General features: G+C 45.0%; 1 protein-coding gene across 1 annotated transcript in view; it reads left to right on the forward strand.

Moving 5' to 3' along the window:
* Nucleotides 1-16,333, forward strand: part of gbe1b (glucan (1,4-alpha-), branching enzyme 1b) — a 333,639-nt gene that overhangs the window by 127,238 nt on the left and 190,068 nt on the right. Inside the window, exons 8-9 of the mRNA XM_046296301.1 lie at nt 14,634-14,731; nt 15,144-15,173. Coding sequence (XP_046152257.1) covers nt 14,634-14,731; nt 15,144-15,173 — 128 coding nt within the window. The remainder of the gene's footprint in view (nt 1-14,633; nt 14,732-15,143; nt 15,174-16,333) is intronic.

Genomic DNA, 16,333 nt, shown 5'->3' on the forward strand with positions numbered 1-16,333 from the left:
GATGGAGAGGGACAGTTCATGTCTCGGTCAGAGAGATGGAGAGGGACAGTTCATGTCTCGGTCAGAGAGATGGAGAGGGACAGTTCATGTCTTGGTCAGAGAGATGGAGAGGGACAGTTCATGTCTTGGTCAGAGAGATGGAGAGGGACAGTTCATGTCTTGGTCAGAGAGATGGAGAGGGACAGTTCATGTCTTGATCAGAGGAAGGATGGTCAGAGAGATGGTTGATGAATATGGAGTCGGGTGACGAGTTCGTAGAGGGCTTGCTGCTCTAACTTCACCCCCAAAATATCTTCTGGGATTTGTTTCATTAGTCCATTGTTGAAATAGTTCCAAAATATCTTCTGGTATTTGTTTCATTAGTCCATTGTTGAAATAGTTCCAAAATATCTTCTGGTATTTGTTTCATTAGTCCATTGTTGAAATAGTTCCAAAATATCTTCTGGGATTTGTTTCATTAGTCCATTGTTGATATAGTTCCAAAATATCTTCTGGGATTTGTTTCATTAGTCCATTGTTGATATAGTTCCAAAATATCTTCTGGGATTTGTTTCATTAGTCCATTGTTGATATAGTTCCAAAATATCTTCTGGGATTTGTTTCATTAGTCCATTGTTGATATAGTTCCAAAATATCTTCTGGGATTTGTTTCATTAGTCCATTGTTGATATAGTTCCAAAATATCTTCTGGGATTTGTTTCATTAGTCCATTGTTGAAATAGTTCCAAAATATCTTCTGGGATTTGTTTCATTAGTCCATTGTTGAAATAGTTCCAAAATATCTTACATGTCATCAAGTTCTGAAGATCTAGAACTTTCAAAATAAACACAGTGGGTATTATGATGCTGCTTTTTGCATAATTTGACGCAAAACGCAGCATTTCGAAAGATATATACTATACATCTTAACTTGATTGCTGACATGCAACACATTTTTGGGACTATACCAACAATGGGACTAATAGTTGTTGGTGTGGAATTTGCCATTAAGCTTCTGGTGACTCTTCAATTGATGCATGTGTTACTATTTATTTCATTTTATCTTTATTTAACCAGGCAAGTCAGTTAAGAACAAATTCCTATTTTCAATGACTGCCTGGGAACAGTGGGTTAACTGCCTTGTTCAGGGACAGAACGACATATTTGTACCTTGTCAGCTCAGGGATTTGAACTTGCAACCTTCCGGTTACTAGTCCAACACTCGAACCACTAGGCTACCCTTTACTTGCTGTAAACTCAAGTTTTACTCCAAATCCGTCTTTCCAAATGTAGATTTCGGATCACGGCCAGTGCCAAGATTTAAAAGGAAACACTGTAGCTGTGAAACTGAAGGTCTGGTTGAGAAGAATCTATGATTAGATGAATAGAATTCAGTTGAAAAGCAGTTGATTTTTTTTATTTTTATGATAGATACAAAACGGAAAATATAAGGATGCGAAGACAAAGAGTGCACTGTATAGGGAATAGGGTACACTTTGGGATGCATCCTGGTTCTCTGGAAGGAGTTATATCATCTCCTGATTCTTCATTGATAGCAGAGGCCTGGTTGATTAAAAAACAGACCGTTATTGTGACTAGGGCCTCGCGGCAACCTGATGTCATTCATCTTCAGAACGTGAAGAAGTAGGAAAGACTTGGCTGACACACACACACAGACACACAGACACACACACACAGACACACACACAGACACACACACAGACACACACACAGACACACACACAGACACACACACACACACACACACACACACACACACACACAGACACACACACACACAGACACACACACACACAGACACACACACAGACACACACACAGACACACACACACACACAGACACACACACACACACACACACACACACACACACACGCACACACACACACGCACACACACACACACACACACACACACACACACACACACACACACACACACACACACACACACACACACACACACACACACACACACACACACACAGAGAGACATAGAGCTGCTAGCACACATATAAAAGTATTTTTCTGTCCTTGGGAGATTTATTTTGCAGCCTCTTCCTCTCTCAGCTTGAGTTGGTATTCAGGGGAGACCTGCTCACTGTAGTCCTGAAGATACATTTGTGTCTGAAGATCTGCGGCAGCAGAACGCTGCCTGAGAAGTAAAGGCAAAGGAAGGTAGTGGTGTGTGTGCGCGTGTGTGTCTGTGCTTTGTAAGTGCAACAGCAGCATCGGCAGCTCTGTTTGGCTCATACATAGCCAAGGTTAGCATACTGACTCACCTGAGGTGAATACACTGCTAGAAGCTAAACGGTATAGCAGACAAAGAACATCTGTATGTGTACTATCCAGGGTGCGTTCCAAATGGCACTACTTTTGACCGGGGCCCATAGGGAAATAAGGGTGCCAACTCAGAACGCAGGAGAATACTACGGTGGATAAAGATCGAGGTGGAATAAAACAAAAATCTACATCTCAGCTTCTTTTAAATCCTCTATTTATATCTACTTTTAAAAAAAACACAACATTTTAGACATTTATCCAGAACGACTTACAGGAGCAATTAGGGTTAAGTGCCTTGCTCAAGGGCACATCGACAGCTTTTTCACCTTGCCGGCTAGGGGATTCGAACCAGTGACCTATGTTACTGGCCTAAAGCTCTTAACCACTAGGCTACCTGCCACCTGATGTGTGTATATGTATATATGTGTATATGTATATATGTCTATATGTATATATATGTGTATATGTATATATGTATGTCTGTGTGTGTATATATATATATATATATATATATATTATATTTCTCTAGCTGACAAGTGTCTGAGACCGGAGCAGAAGACTGAGGGCAAAACCACGAGCCTGAGATTAAAAGACATCTTTTAGTCAAATAGACCATCGGTTTAGCTGTTCTGTTTACCCAAAACCCACAGTCTCTTACTTAGTTATGGAGGCCAATTTAAGGTTCCTCCTTGTTTCTCTTTGATCCTACCATTAGGTGTCTAGCCTTCGGTACGAGACGGTTGTATCAATTATTCATAAATAGCGACGACGATAATCCACTGTTGGCTGCTCGGAGATCTCTGCTATGCTCTGCGTTAGTTTTCATGTAATTACAGGGACATGAAGGAAACTGTCTGTGGCTAAAATCCACTGCGACTGACCCTAAAGGTCCTCACTAAGGCTGGATCCCAAATGGGACCATATACCCTATGTAGTGCACTACTTTTGACCAGAACCGTATGGGACCCTATACCCTATGTAGTGCACTACTTTTGATCAGAACCGTATGGGACGCTATACCCTATGTGCACTACTTTAGACCAGAACCGTATGTGACCCTATCCACTGTAGTGTACTACTTTAGACCAGGGCCCTATAGAGAATAGGATGTCATTTTGGACATACTCTAACTCTATTGATTTGGTGTTGTTGTAGGATCTGGTATTAAACTGTCTCTTTCTCTTCTCTAATCTTCCTTTCATTCTGTCTCTGTGAAATCATCCCCATTCACACATTATAGACTCTGGACACTCAGTCTTCTGTTGTCTATTAAATGAGGTACCAGACTCTGGACACTGTCTTCTGTTGTCTATTAAATGAGGTACCAGACTCCGTCCTCTGTTGTCTATTAAATGAGGTACCAGACTCAGGACACTCAGTTGTCTGTTGTCTATTAAATGAGGTACCAGACTCCGTCCTCTGTTGTCTATTAAATGAGGTACCAGACTCCGTCCTCTGTTGTCTATTAAATGAGGTACCAGACTCAGTCCTCTGTTGTCTATTAAATGAGGTACCAGACTCAGTCCTCTGTTGTCTATTAAATGAGGTACCAGAGTCAGTCCTCTGTTGTCTATTAAATGAGGTACCAGACTCAGTCCTCTGTTCTCTATTAAATGAGGTATCAGACTCAGGACACTCAGTTGTCTGTTGTCTATTAAATGAGGTACCAGACTCAGTCCTCTGTTGTCTATTAAATGAGGTACCAGACTCAGTCCTCTGTTGTCTATTAAATGAGGTACCAGACTCAGTCCTCTGTTGTCTATTAAATGAGGTACCAGACTCAGTCCTCTGTTGTCTATTAAATGAGGTACCAGACTCAGTCCTCTGTTGTCTATTAAATGAGGTACCAGACTCAGTCCTCTGTTGTCTATTAAATGAGGTACCAGACTCAGTCCTCTGTTGTCTATTAAATGAGGTACCAGACTCAGTCCTCTGTTGTCTATTAAATGAGGTACCAGACTCAGTCCTCTGTTGTCTATTAAATGAGGTACCAGACTCAGTCCTCTGTTGTCTATTAAATGAGGTACCAGACTCAGTCCTCTGTTGTCTATTAAATGAGGTACCAGACTCAGTCCTCTGTTCTCTATTTAATGAGGTACCAGACTCAGTCCTCTGTTGTCTATTAAATGAGGTACCAGACTCAGTCCTCTGTTGTCTATTAAATGAGGTACCAGACTCAGTCCTCTGTTGTCTATTAAATGAGGTACCAGACTCAGTCCTCTGTTGTCTATTAAATGAGGTACCAGACTCAGTCCTCTGTTGTCTATTAAATGAGGTACCAGACTCAGTCCTCTGTTGTCTATTAAATGAGGTACCAGACTCAGTCCTCTGTTGTCTATTAAATGAGGTACCAGACTCCGTCCTCTGTTGTCTATTAAATGAGGTACCAGACTCAGTCCTCTGTTGTCTATTAAATGAGGTACCAGACTCAGTCCTCTGTTGTCTATTAAATGAGGTACCAGACTCAGTCCTCTGTTGTCTATTAAATGAGGTACCAGACTCAGTCCTCTGTTGTCTATTAAATGAGGTACCAGACTCCGTCCTCTGTTGTCTATTAAATGAGGTACCAGACTCCGTCCTCTGTTGTCTATTAAATGAGGTACCAGACTCAGTCCTCTGTTGTCTATTAAATGAGGTACCAGACTCAGTCCTCTGTTGTCTATTAAATGAGGTACCAGACTCAGTCCTCTGTTGTCTATTAAATGAGGTACCAGACTCCGTCCTCTGTTGTCTATTAAATGAGGTACCAGACTCAGTCCTCTGTTGTCTATTAAATGAGGTACCAGACTCAGTCCTCTGTTGTCTATTAAATGAGGTACCAGACTCAGTCCTCTGTTGTCTATTAAATGAGGTACCAGACTCAGTCCTCTGTTGTCTATTAAATGAGGTACCAGACTCAGTCCTCTGTTGTCTATTAAATGAGGTACCAGACTCAGTCCTCTGTTGTCTATTAAATGAGGTACCAGACTCAGTCCTCTGTTGTCTATTAAATGAGGTACCAGACTCAGTCCTCTGTTGTCTATTAAATGAGGTACCAGACTCAGTCCTCTGTTGTCTATTAAATGAGGTACCAGACTCAGTCCTCTGTTGTCTATTAAATGAGGTACCAGACTCAGTCCTCTGTTGTCTATTAAATGAGGTACCAGACTCCGTCCTCTGTTGTCTATTAAATGAGGTACCAGACTCAGTCCTCTGTTGTCTATTAAATGAGGTACCAGACTCAGTCCTCTGTTGTCTATTAAATGAGGTACCAGACTCAGTCCTCTGTTGTCTATTAAATGAGGTACCAGACTCAGTCCTCTGTTGTCTATTAAATGAGGTACCAGACTCAGTCCTCTGTTGTCTATTAAATGAGGTACCAGACTCAGTCCTCTGTTGTCTATTAAATGAGGTACCAGACTCCGTCCTCTGTTGTCTATTAAATGAGGTACCAGACTCCGTCCTCTGTTGTCTATTAAATGAGGTACCAGACTCAGTCCTCTGTTGTCTATTAAATGAGGTACCAGACTCAGTCCTCTGTTGTCTATTAAATGAGGTACCAGACTCCGTCCTCTGTTGTCTATTAAATGAGGTACCAGACTCCGTCCTCTGTTGTCTATTAAATGAGGTACCAGACTCCGTCCTCTGTTGTCTATTAAATGAGGTACCAGACTCCGTCCTCTGTTGTCTATTAAATGAGGTACCAGACTCAGTCCTCTGTTGTCTATTAAATGAGGTACCAGACTCCGTCCTCTGTTGTCTATTAAATGAGGTACCAGACTCCGTCCTCTGTTGTCTATTAAATGAGGTACCAGACTCCGTCCTCTGTTGTCTATTAAATGAGGTACCAGACTCCGTCCTCTGTTGTCTATTAAATGAGGTACCAGACTCCGTCCTCTGTTGTCTATTAAATGAGGTACCAGACTCAGTCCTCTGTTGTCTATTAAATGAGGTACCAGACTCCGTCCTCTGTTGTCTATTAAATGAGGTACCAGACTCCGTCCTCTGTTGTCTATTAAATGAGGTACCAGACTCCGTCCTCTGTTGTCTATTAAATGAGGTACCAGACTCCGTCCTCTGTTGTCTATTAAATGAGGTACCAGACTCAGTCCTCTGTTGTCTATTAAATGAGGTACCAGACTCCGTCCTCTGTCTATTAAAGGCTTTTTTTGAGCTCACATTTGATGTGCACGCCATCGGAGCCCGTTTGGTCTCATCCCAGCTTGCACCGCTCTCTTACAATACATTATAGTGATGTTTAGAGTCCGCCGTGGAGGCTATTATAACACTATAACAAGACAGAGCGAGAGCAGGGCTGCTTCTTCCATTACTTATTGAACTCTCCTGGTATCACAAGGACTCATTAGAGACGGAGGGAGAGAGAGACTAAAAGGGAGCAGACATATGTCACTGCTGGGAGGCTTCTGATGAGCCATTAGATAAAGCCCAGAGGAGTGTTGCCTGTGTTCCGTGTGGCTGAGTGTGTATGTATCAGAATGCTGCTATTGGAAATTCCCACCTTTCGCTGGTAAGGTGAGGCTTCAGGTTCTGCCAACAAAAGGAAACCTAGCAGTGTGTGTTCTATAATTGTTATTTGTCAAGAAAATCCTTCCTCTTGTTCCTGCCCTCAAACCAGCAGCGTGAGCTATTCAAACCTTTTGGGTCCCAAATGGCACCCTATTCCCTATCTATATAGGGCACTAGATTTTGACCAGGGCCCATAGCACCCATATATTTGTATTTGATTTATTTTACTAGGTCAAGTCAGTTAAGAACAAATCCTTATTTTCAATGACTGTCTAGGAACAGTGGGTTAACTGGTATAGGAACGGTGGGTTAACTGGCCTAGGAACAGTGGGTTAACTGGCCTAGGAACAGTGGGTTAACTGGCCTAGGAACAGTGGGTTAACTGACCTAGGAACAGTGGGTTAACTGACCTAGGAACAGTGGCTTAACTGGCCTAGGAACAGTGGGTTAACTGGCCTAGGAACAGTGTGTTAACTGGCCTAGGAACAATGGGTTAACTGGCCTAGGAACAGTGGGTTAACTGGCCTAGGAACAGTGGGTTAACTGGTCTAGGAACAGTGGGTTAACTGGTCTAGGAACAGTGGGTTAACTGGTTTAGGAACAGTGGGTTAACTGACCTAGGAACAGTGGCTTAACTGGCCTAGGAACAGTGGCTTAACTGGCCTAGGAACAGTGGGTTAACTGGCCTAGGAACAGTGGGTTAACTGGCCTAGGAACAGTGGGTTAACTGGCCTAGGAACACAGTGGGTTAACTGGCCTAGGAACAGTGGGTTAACTGGCCTAGGAACAGTGGGTTAACTGGCCTAGGAACAGTGGGTTAACTGGCCTAAACTGGCCTAGGAACAGTGGGTTAACTGGCCTAGGAACAGTGGGTTAACTGGCCTAGGAACAGTGGGTTAACTGGCCTAGGAACAGTGGGTTAACTGGCCTAGGAACAGTGGGTTAACTGGCCTAGGAACAGTGGGTTAACTGGCCTAGGAACAGGAACAGTGGGTTAACTGGCCTAGGAACAGTGGGTTAACTGGCCTAGGAACAGTGGGTTAACTGGCCTAGGAACAGTGGGTTAACTGGCCTAGGAACAGTGGGTTAACTGGCCTAGGAACAGTGGGTTAACTGGCCTAGGAACAGTGGGTTAAGTGGCCTAGGAACAGTGGGTTAACTGGCCTAGGAACAGTGGGTTAACTGGCCTAGGAACAGTGGGTTAACTGGTCTAGGAACAGTGGGTTAACTGGTCTAGGAACAGTGGGTTAACTGATCTAGGAACAGTGGGTTAACTGGCCTAGGAACAGTGGGTTAACTGGCCTAGGAACAGTGGGTTAACTGGCCTAGGAACAGTGGGTTAACTGGCCTAGGAACAGTGGGTTAACTGGCCTAGGAACAGTGGGTTAACTGGTCTAGGAACAGTGGGTTAACTGGCCTAGGAACAGTGGGTTAACTGGCCTAGGAACAGTGGGTTAACTGGCCTAGGAACAGTGGGTTAACTGGCCTAGGAACAGTGGGTTAACTGGTCTAGGAACAGTGGGGTTAACTGGTCTAGGAACAGTGGGGTTAACTGGTCTAGGAACAGTGGGGTTAACTGGTCTAGGAACAGTGGGTTAACTGGTCTAGGAACAGTGGGTTAACTGGCCTAGGAACAGTGGGTGCCTTGTTCAGATTTTTACCTTATTCAGATCGGGGTTTTCGATTTTGCAGCCTTTCGGTTACTAATCCAACGCTCTAACCGCTGTGCTACCTGCCGCCCCATATAGGGCACTACTATTGACCGGGGCCCATAGGGAGTAGGGTGCCATTTGGGAACAGATCAAAACTGTCTGGAATATTTGAACGCGTCTACAGTAATAGAATCAGCGATAAACACGTCTGCTATGTTTTCCTGTTGGATGAAAAACACAATAAATAGAAACGTCAGGAATCTAAACCGGCGCCTCGGTGCTTCACAGGAACACGGAAGGCTTATTTTTCATACATTTCTATTAATATTTATAACCGTTTATCAATGAACGTGTAGTCTTGCCTGGCGACCCATCCACCAGGGGCTCTGGCCAAACTTCTTTTCCATTATGGATTCTTCTCCCGACCTCATGTTGGAGTCACACAGACCACTTCTAGGACGGCAGATTCGGGAACGGGAATGTATGAAGCGAAATCCATAGAGCAGCGGAATTTAATTCAAGGTGAGTTGTCAGGCGAACAGTAGCTAGCCAGAGAAGCATGTAGCTACAGGAGCCCTCCCACACTAGCTGCTTCCTGTATTAGGCCCTAGCTGCTTCCTGTATTAGGCCCTAGCTGCTTCCTGTATTAGGCCCTAGCTGCTTCCTGTATTAGGCCCTAGCTGCTTCCTGTATTAGGCCCTAGCTGCTTCCTGTATTAGGCCCTAGCTGCTTCCTGTATTAGGCCCTAGCTGCTTCCTGTATTAGGCCCTAGCTGCTTCCTGTATTAGGCCCAAGCTGCTTCCTGTATTAGGCCCTAGCTGCTTCCTGTATTAGGCCCTAGCTGCTTCCTGTATTAGGCCCAAGCTGCTTCCTGTATTAGGCCCTAGCTGCTTCATGTATTAGGCCCTAGCTGCTTCATGTATTAGGCCCTAGCTGCTTCCTGTATTAGGCCCTAGCTGCTTCCTGTATTAGGCCCAAGCTGCTTCCTGTATTAGGCCCTAGCTGCTTCCTGTATTAGGCCCTAGCTGCTTCCTGTATTAAGCCCTAGCTGCTTCCTGTATTAGGTCCTAGCTGCTTCCCACTGCTGCTTAGTAGATAGACCTATTCACTCTATTCCCTATCTAGTGCAATACTCTTGGCCAGGAACAATGCACTATATAGGAAACAGGGTGCCATTTCAGACGCAGACAATGTGACAAATGGAGAATAAATGAACCAGGACTGTAAGTTACATGGCTCAGGGCATAGCAAGACTTCCTGTCAGGCAGTTAATGAAGCTACCCTTACCTTGAACAGCTCAGGGCATAGCAAGACTTCCTGTCAGGCAGTTAATGAAGCTACCTATTACCTTGAACAGCTCAGGGTATAGCAAGACTTCCTGTCAGGCAGTTAATGAAGCTACCCTTACCTTGAACAGCTCAGGGCATAGCAAGACTTCCTGTCAGGCAGTTAATGAAGCTACCCTTACCTTGAACAGCTCAGGGTATAGCAAGACTTCCTGTCAGGCAGTTAATGAAGCTACCTATTACCTTGAACAGCTCAGGGCATAGCAAGACTTCCTGTCAGGCAGTTAATGAAGCTACCTATTACCTTGAACAGCTCAGGGCATAGCAAGACTTCCTGTCAGGCAGTTAATGAAGCTACCTATTACCTTGAACAGCTCAGGGCATAGCAAGACTTCCTGTCAGGCAGTTAATGAAGCTACCTGTTACCTTGAACAGCTCAGGGAATGGCAAGACTTCCTGTCAGGCAGTTAATGAAGCTACCTATTACCTTGAACAGCTCAGGGCATAGCAAGACTTCCTGTCAGGCAGTTAATGAAGCTACCTGTTACCTTGAACAGCTCAGGGCATTGCAAGACTTCCTGTCAGGCAGTTAATGAAGCTACCTGTTACCTTGAACAGGGGTCTTCAGATGTGATACTTCTATTAGGTTTGATCTGTTCCCCCCTCCCTTTCTCTGTGTGGATAATGGCGTCGACACCACGGTGTGGATAATGGCGTCGACACCACGGTGTGGATAATGGCGTCGACACCACGGTGTGGATAATGGTGTGGATAATGGCGTCGACACCACGGTGTGGATAATGGTGTGGATAATGGTGTCGACACCACAGTGTGGATAATGGCGTCGACACCACGTTGTGGATAATGGTGTCGACACCACAGGGTGGATAATGGTGTGGATAATGGCGTCTACACCACAGTGCGGATAATGGTGTGGATAATGGCGTTGACACCACGGTGTGGATAATGGCGTTGCCACCACGGTGTGGATCATGGTGACGATAATGGCGTTGACACCACGGTGTGGATAATGGTGTGGATAATGGCGTCGACACCACGGTGTGGATAATGGTGTCGACACCACGGTGTGGATAATGGCGTCTACACCACAGTGCAGATAATGGTGTGGATAATGGCGTTGACACCACAGTGTGGATAATGGTGTGGATAATGGCGTCGACACCACGGTGTGGATAATGTTGTGGATAATGGTGTTGACACCACAGTGTGGATAATGGTGTGGATAATGGCGTCGACACCACAGTGTGGATAATGGCGTTGACACCACGGTGTGGATAATGGTGTCGACACCACGGTGTGGATAATGGCGTCGACACCACGGTGCGGATAATGGCGTCGACACCACGGTGTGGATAATGTTGTGGATAATGGCATCGACACCACGGTGTGGATAATGGTGTGGATAAAGGTGTGGATAATGGTGTGTATAATGTTGTGGATAATGGCGCCGACGCCACATTGTGGATAATGGTGTGGATAATCTTGTGGATAATGGCGTCGACATCATGGTGCGGATAATGGTGTGGATAATGTTGTGGATAATGGCGCCGACACCACGGCGCGGATAATGGCGTCGACACCACGGTGCGGATAATGGCGTCGACACCACGGTGCGGATAATGGTGTGGATAATGGCGTCGACACCACGGTGTGGATAATGGCGTCGACACCACGGTGTGGATAATGGCGTCGACACCACGGTGTGGATAATGGTGTCGACACCACGGTGTGGATAATGGTGTCGACACCACGGTGTGGATAATGGTGTCGACACCAGTGTGTATAATGGTGTGGATAATGGCGGCAACACCACGGTGTGGATAATGGCGTCGACACCACGGTGTGGATAATGGTGTCGACACCACAGTGTGGATAATGGTGTGGATTATGGTGTGGATAATGGTGTCGACACCAGTGTGGATAATGGCGTCGACACCAGTGTGGATAATGGTGTCGACACACCGATGCGGATAATGGCGTCGACACCACGGTGTGGATAATGGTGTGGTTAATGGCGTCGACACCACGGTGCGGATAATGGTGTCGACACCACGGTGTGGATAATGGTGTCGACACCACGGTGTGGATAATGGTGTCGACACCACGGTGTGGATAATGGTGTCCACACCACGGTGTGGATAATGGTGTCGACACCACGGTGTGGATAATGGCGTCGACACCACGGTGTGGATAATGGCGTCGACACCACGGTGTGGATAATGGTGTGGATAATGGCGTCGACACCACGGTGTGGATAATGGTGTCGACACCACGGTGTGGATAATGGTGTTGACACCACGGTGTGGATAATGGTGTGGATAATGGCGTCGACACCACGGTGTGGATAATGGCGTCGACACCACGGTGTGGATAATGGTGTCGACACCACGGTGTGGATAATGGCGTCGACACCAGTGTGGATAATGGTGCGGATAATGGCGTCGACACCACGGTGTGGATAATGGTGTCGACACCGCAGTGTGGATAATGGTGTCGACACCACAGTGTGGATAATGGTGTCGACACCACAGGGTGGATAATGGTGTGGATAATGGCATCTACACCACAGTGCGGATAATGGTGTGGATAATGGCGGTGACACCACAGTGTGGATAATGGTGTGGATAATGGCGTCGACACCACGGTGTGGATAATGGTGTGGATAATGGTGTGGATAATGGTGTCGACACCACGGTGTGGATAATGGGCCAGCCACCAGCTAGCTCAATGAGGCTCTACACAGCAGGACAGCCACCAGCTAGCTCAATAAGGCTCTACACAGCAGGCCAGCCACCAGCTAGCTCAATGAGCCTCTACACAGCAGGCCGCCACCAGCTAGCTCAATGAGCCTCTACACAGCAGGCCAGCCACCAGCTAGCTCAATGAGGCTCTACACAACAGGACAGCCACCAGCTAGCTCAATAAGGCTCTACACAGCAGGCCAGCCACCAGCTAGCTCAATGAGCCTCTACACAGCAGGCCAGCCACCAGCTAGCTCAATGAGCCTCTACACAGCAGGACAGCCACCAGCTAGCTCAATGAGCCTCTACACAGCAAGCCAGCCACCAACTAGCTCTGCCATGTTAAGTTTCTATGGCAACGTGCCCTTGCTGAAGTAGAAGTGATGGCAGCACAGAGAGAGACCTAGAGCTTTAAGAGCCTGCTTACTTCAGGAGCACTCTCAGATCCTTGAGCCTCCCCAGGATACAATACTATTTTAAGGATTGAATCAGCATTTTCTAATCCCCCCTCATCGCCACGGTGAACGAGGAAGGAAGAATACAGGATGTTTCCTAATAATATCTCATTTTTCCTGAAGTGTACACTCGTTCACTATTTCCCACACATCTGAAAGCATTTGATTGGTGGAGGCAAGGGCTAGCTTGGCTAGCATTTTTCTTATACCAGTCCGTTCTCTTTCAAATGCACACTTTGGGTTGAAGGGGAGGTAATTGAGGCCAGTGTGTCTCTGCATAATCATGATGTCCTATATTTTGTTTCATCTAACACTTAGCTCAGTATCTTGTGGTCCTTCTGTAGCTCAGTTGGTAGAGCATATTTCAGTACCATATAAATAAATACATTGCTTTTGGATATTGGTTTTAAGATTCCCGGGACCACCCATTGAGTGTAGAATGTATGCACACATGACTGTAAGTTAAAGCCCTGGTTAAAAGAGTCACAGCTGAATGGCATATATTATTATTATTATATTATCTTGCGTGTCTGACTTGGGTTCGAACCTGGGTCTCCTGAGTGCCGCTAAACTAGATTGTACTGCCCCGCTGAGCTAACGCTCCGGTATTAACTTGATGGAGGATGGGGGGGGTCGAGGCAACTTGTCATGTGAGCGTGGTTCACCTTGACCGAATCACCTCAATTACACTTTCTCTGTCCAGTCCTCCCGAAGTTGTTGAAGTAGTTTTGATATTGCAGTGCTTTAAAAGGACCTTGGCTCTGTCTTTCTTTTCCTGTGTTTATTCTGAGTATTGGTTTGCTATGTTGGACGGAGGAGGGAGTCACGTTGTGCGTCTCTCAAATGGCACCCTATATCCCTATATATATAGTGCACTACTTTTGACCAGAACCCTATGAGCCGTGGTCAAAAGTGGTACACTAAATAGGAAACATTGTGCCATTTGGGACGTGCTACGTTAGAAGGAGAGAGGCCACAAAGCACGTTAGAGAGTATCGCTGATCTCATTCTCAGGAGTAGGAACTCAATTCCCTCGCTTGGTGTTTGTTTACCCAAGTGTTACATGAAATCCTATCAGACTGAGACACAGTGAGACGGTGGCCATACTAAACACTTAGCCAGTGGCCATGCGCTCTGATAGAGATCAGGCATCCATCCCAAATAGCACCCTATTCCCTATTTGGCACACTAGTTTTGACCAGATCCCTATGGTCCCTGGTCAAAAGAAGTGCACTAAAATAGGGAATAGGGTGCTATTTGGGATGTAGACCAGGAGGAGTGCTCAGTTACCTACTGTAAGACATTGATTTACTCAGCCAGAGAGAACTGGACACTGTGGCCCAATGTGTCAATGAGTCTGTGGACAGCCACCAGCTAGCTCAATAAGGCTCTATCACACACACCTGTGCCTAAGCATCAACATCAGATGGGAATGACCTGTAGCGCTGTAGAACAAACCTCCAACCAGCAGCATCACACGTTTCAATTATTAAATACTTCTTGTTTTCCTGACCTTGCTCTTGTGTGTGTGTGTGTGTGTGTGTGGCCAGCCACCAGTGTGTGTGTGAGCCTCTGTGTGCAGGACAGCCACCAGCTGTGTGTGTGCAAGTGCCACCAACTAGCTCTGTGTTAAGTTTCTATGGCAACGTGTGTGTTGCTGAAGTAGAAGTGTGTGTGTGTGCGTGTGCAGCTGGGAGGTGCTGAGGTTCCTGCTGTCTAACCTGCGTTGGTGGATGGAGGAGTATCGTTTTGATGGCTTCAGGTTCGATGGGGTTGAATCAGCATTTTGTAATCCACCACCATGGCATTGGTGAACGGGAAGGAAGAATCAGGATGTTTCCATAATATCTCATTTTTCCTGAAGTGTACTGTACTATTCATATCTGGGCATTTGATTGGTGGATTGGTAAGGGCTATAGGCTAGCATTTTTCTATTGGTCCGTTCATTATCAAATGCACATTGGGTTGAAGGGCTAATTGAGGCCAGTTGTCTCTGCATAATCATGGCATTGGTAAGGGCTGTAGGGATTCATATTGGGCATTATCATGGCATTGGTAAGAGCTGTAGGGATTCATATTGGGCATTATCACCATGACATTGGTAAGAGCTGTAGGGATTCATATTGGGCATTATCATGGCATTGGTAAGGGCTATAGGGATTCATATTGGGCATTATCATGGCATTGGTAAGGGCTATAGGGATTCATATTGGGCATCATCATGGCATTGGTAAGGGCTATAGGGATTCATATTGGGCATCCTAAGACTCCTGTTCAAACTGGAGATGAATTATAGTGCTCTCATAATCACTTCATATTCTTTACACTAGCAGCAGTGTTGAGTTTCTGGTATTGTTAAGCGAAAATCCCACACACTGATATTGCTCATATCACTTTGTTTATTCAAGCTTGTGCGTCGACCTCTTGGCCTTCGTCAGAGCTTTCTAAATAGAGGCTGACACAACTTGTATAAACATGCCAGAGCAGTGTTCCCAAGCACCTGCAACGTCATGGTTTATGTGCTTTTCAATAAAACCCAATGGTTTAATGTTATTGTCACTGTGTACAGAGGGTACATAACGCATTTCCTACGAAGTGGCCATGCGCACTAACAACAGTAGAGTTTTTGGTTTACATTGTCTATATATTCAGTGTGGGTTATAGTTTACATTGTCTGTGTATTCAGTGTGGGTTATAGTTATGTATTCAGTGTGGGTTATAGTTTACATTGTCTGTGTATTCAGTGTGGGTTATAGTTTACATTGTCTATGTATTCAGTGTGAGTTATAGTTATGTATTCAGTGTGAGTTATAGTTTACATTGTCTATGTATTCAGTGTGGGTTAACATAGTTTGACATTGTCTATGAACAAACCTCAGTGTGGGTTATAGTTATGTATTCAATACTGGTTTTCCTAGTTTCATTGTGTATGTATTCAGTGTGGGTTATAGTTTACATTGTCTATGTATTCAGTGTGGGTTATAGTTTACATTGTCTGTGTATTCAGTGTGGGTTATAGTTTACATTGTCTGTGTATTCAGTGTGGGTTATAGTTTACATTGTCTATGTATTCAGTGGATGGGTTATAGTTTACATTGTCTATGTATTCAGTGTGAGTTATAGTTATGATTCAGTACCACCACCATTTACATTGTATGTATTCAGTGGGGTTATAGGGATTTATATTGGGCATTATCATGGCATTGGTTTAATTGTCTGTATTCAGGGATTATATTTACATTGTCATGGCATTGGTAAGTGTGGGTTATTTATATTCAGTGGAGTTATACATTGTCTGTGTATTCAGTGTGGGTTATAGTTTACATTGTCTGTGTATTCAGTGTGGGTTATAGTTTACATTGTCTTATATTCAGTGTGGGTTATAGTTTA

This window comes from Oncorhynchus gorbuscha, linkage group LG13, assembly GCF_021184085.1.
Source record: "Oncorhynchus gorbuscha isolate QuinsamMale2020 ecotype Even-year linkage group LG13, OgorEven_v1.0, whole genome shotgun sequence".
Taxonomy (NCBI): domain Eukaryota; kingdom Metazoa; phylum Chordata; class Actinopteri; order Salmoniformes; family Salmonidae; genus Oncorhynchus; species Oncorhynchus gorbuscha.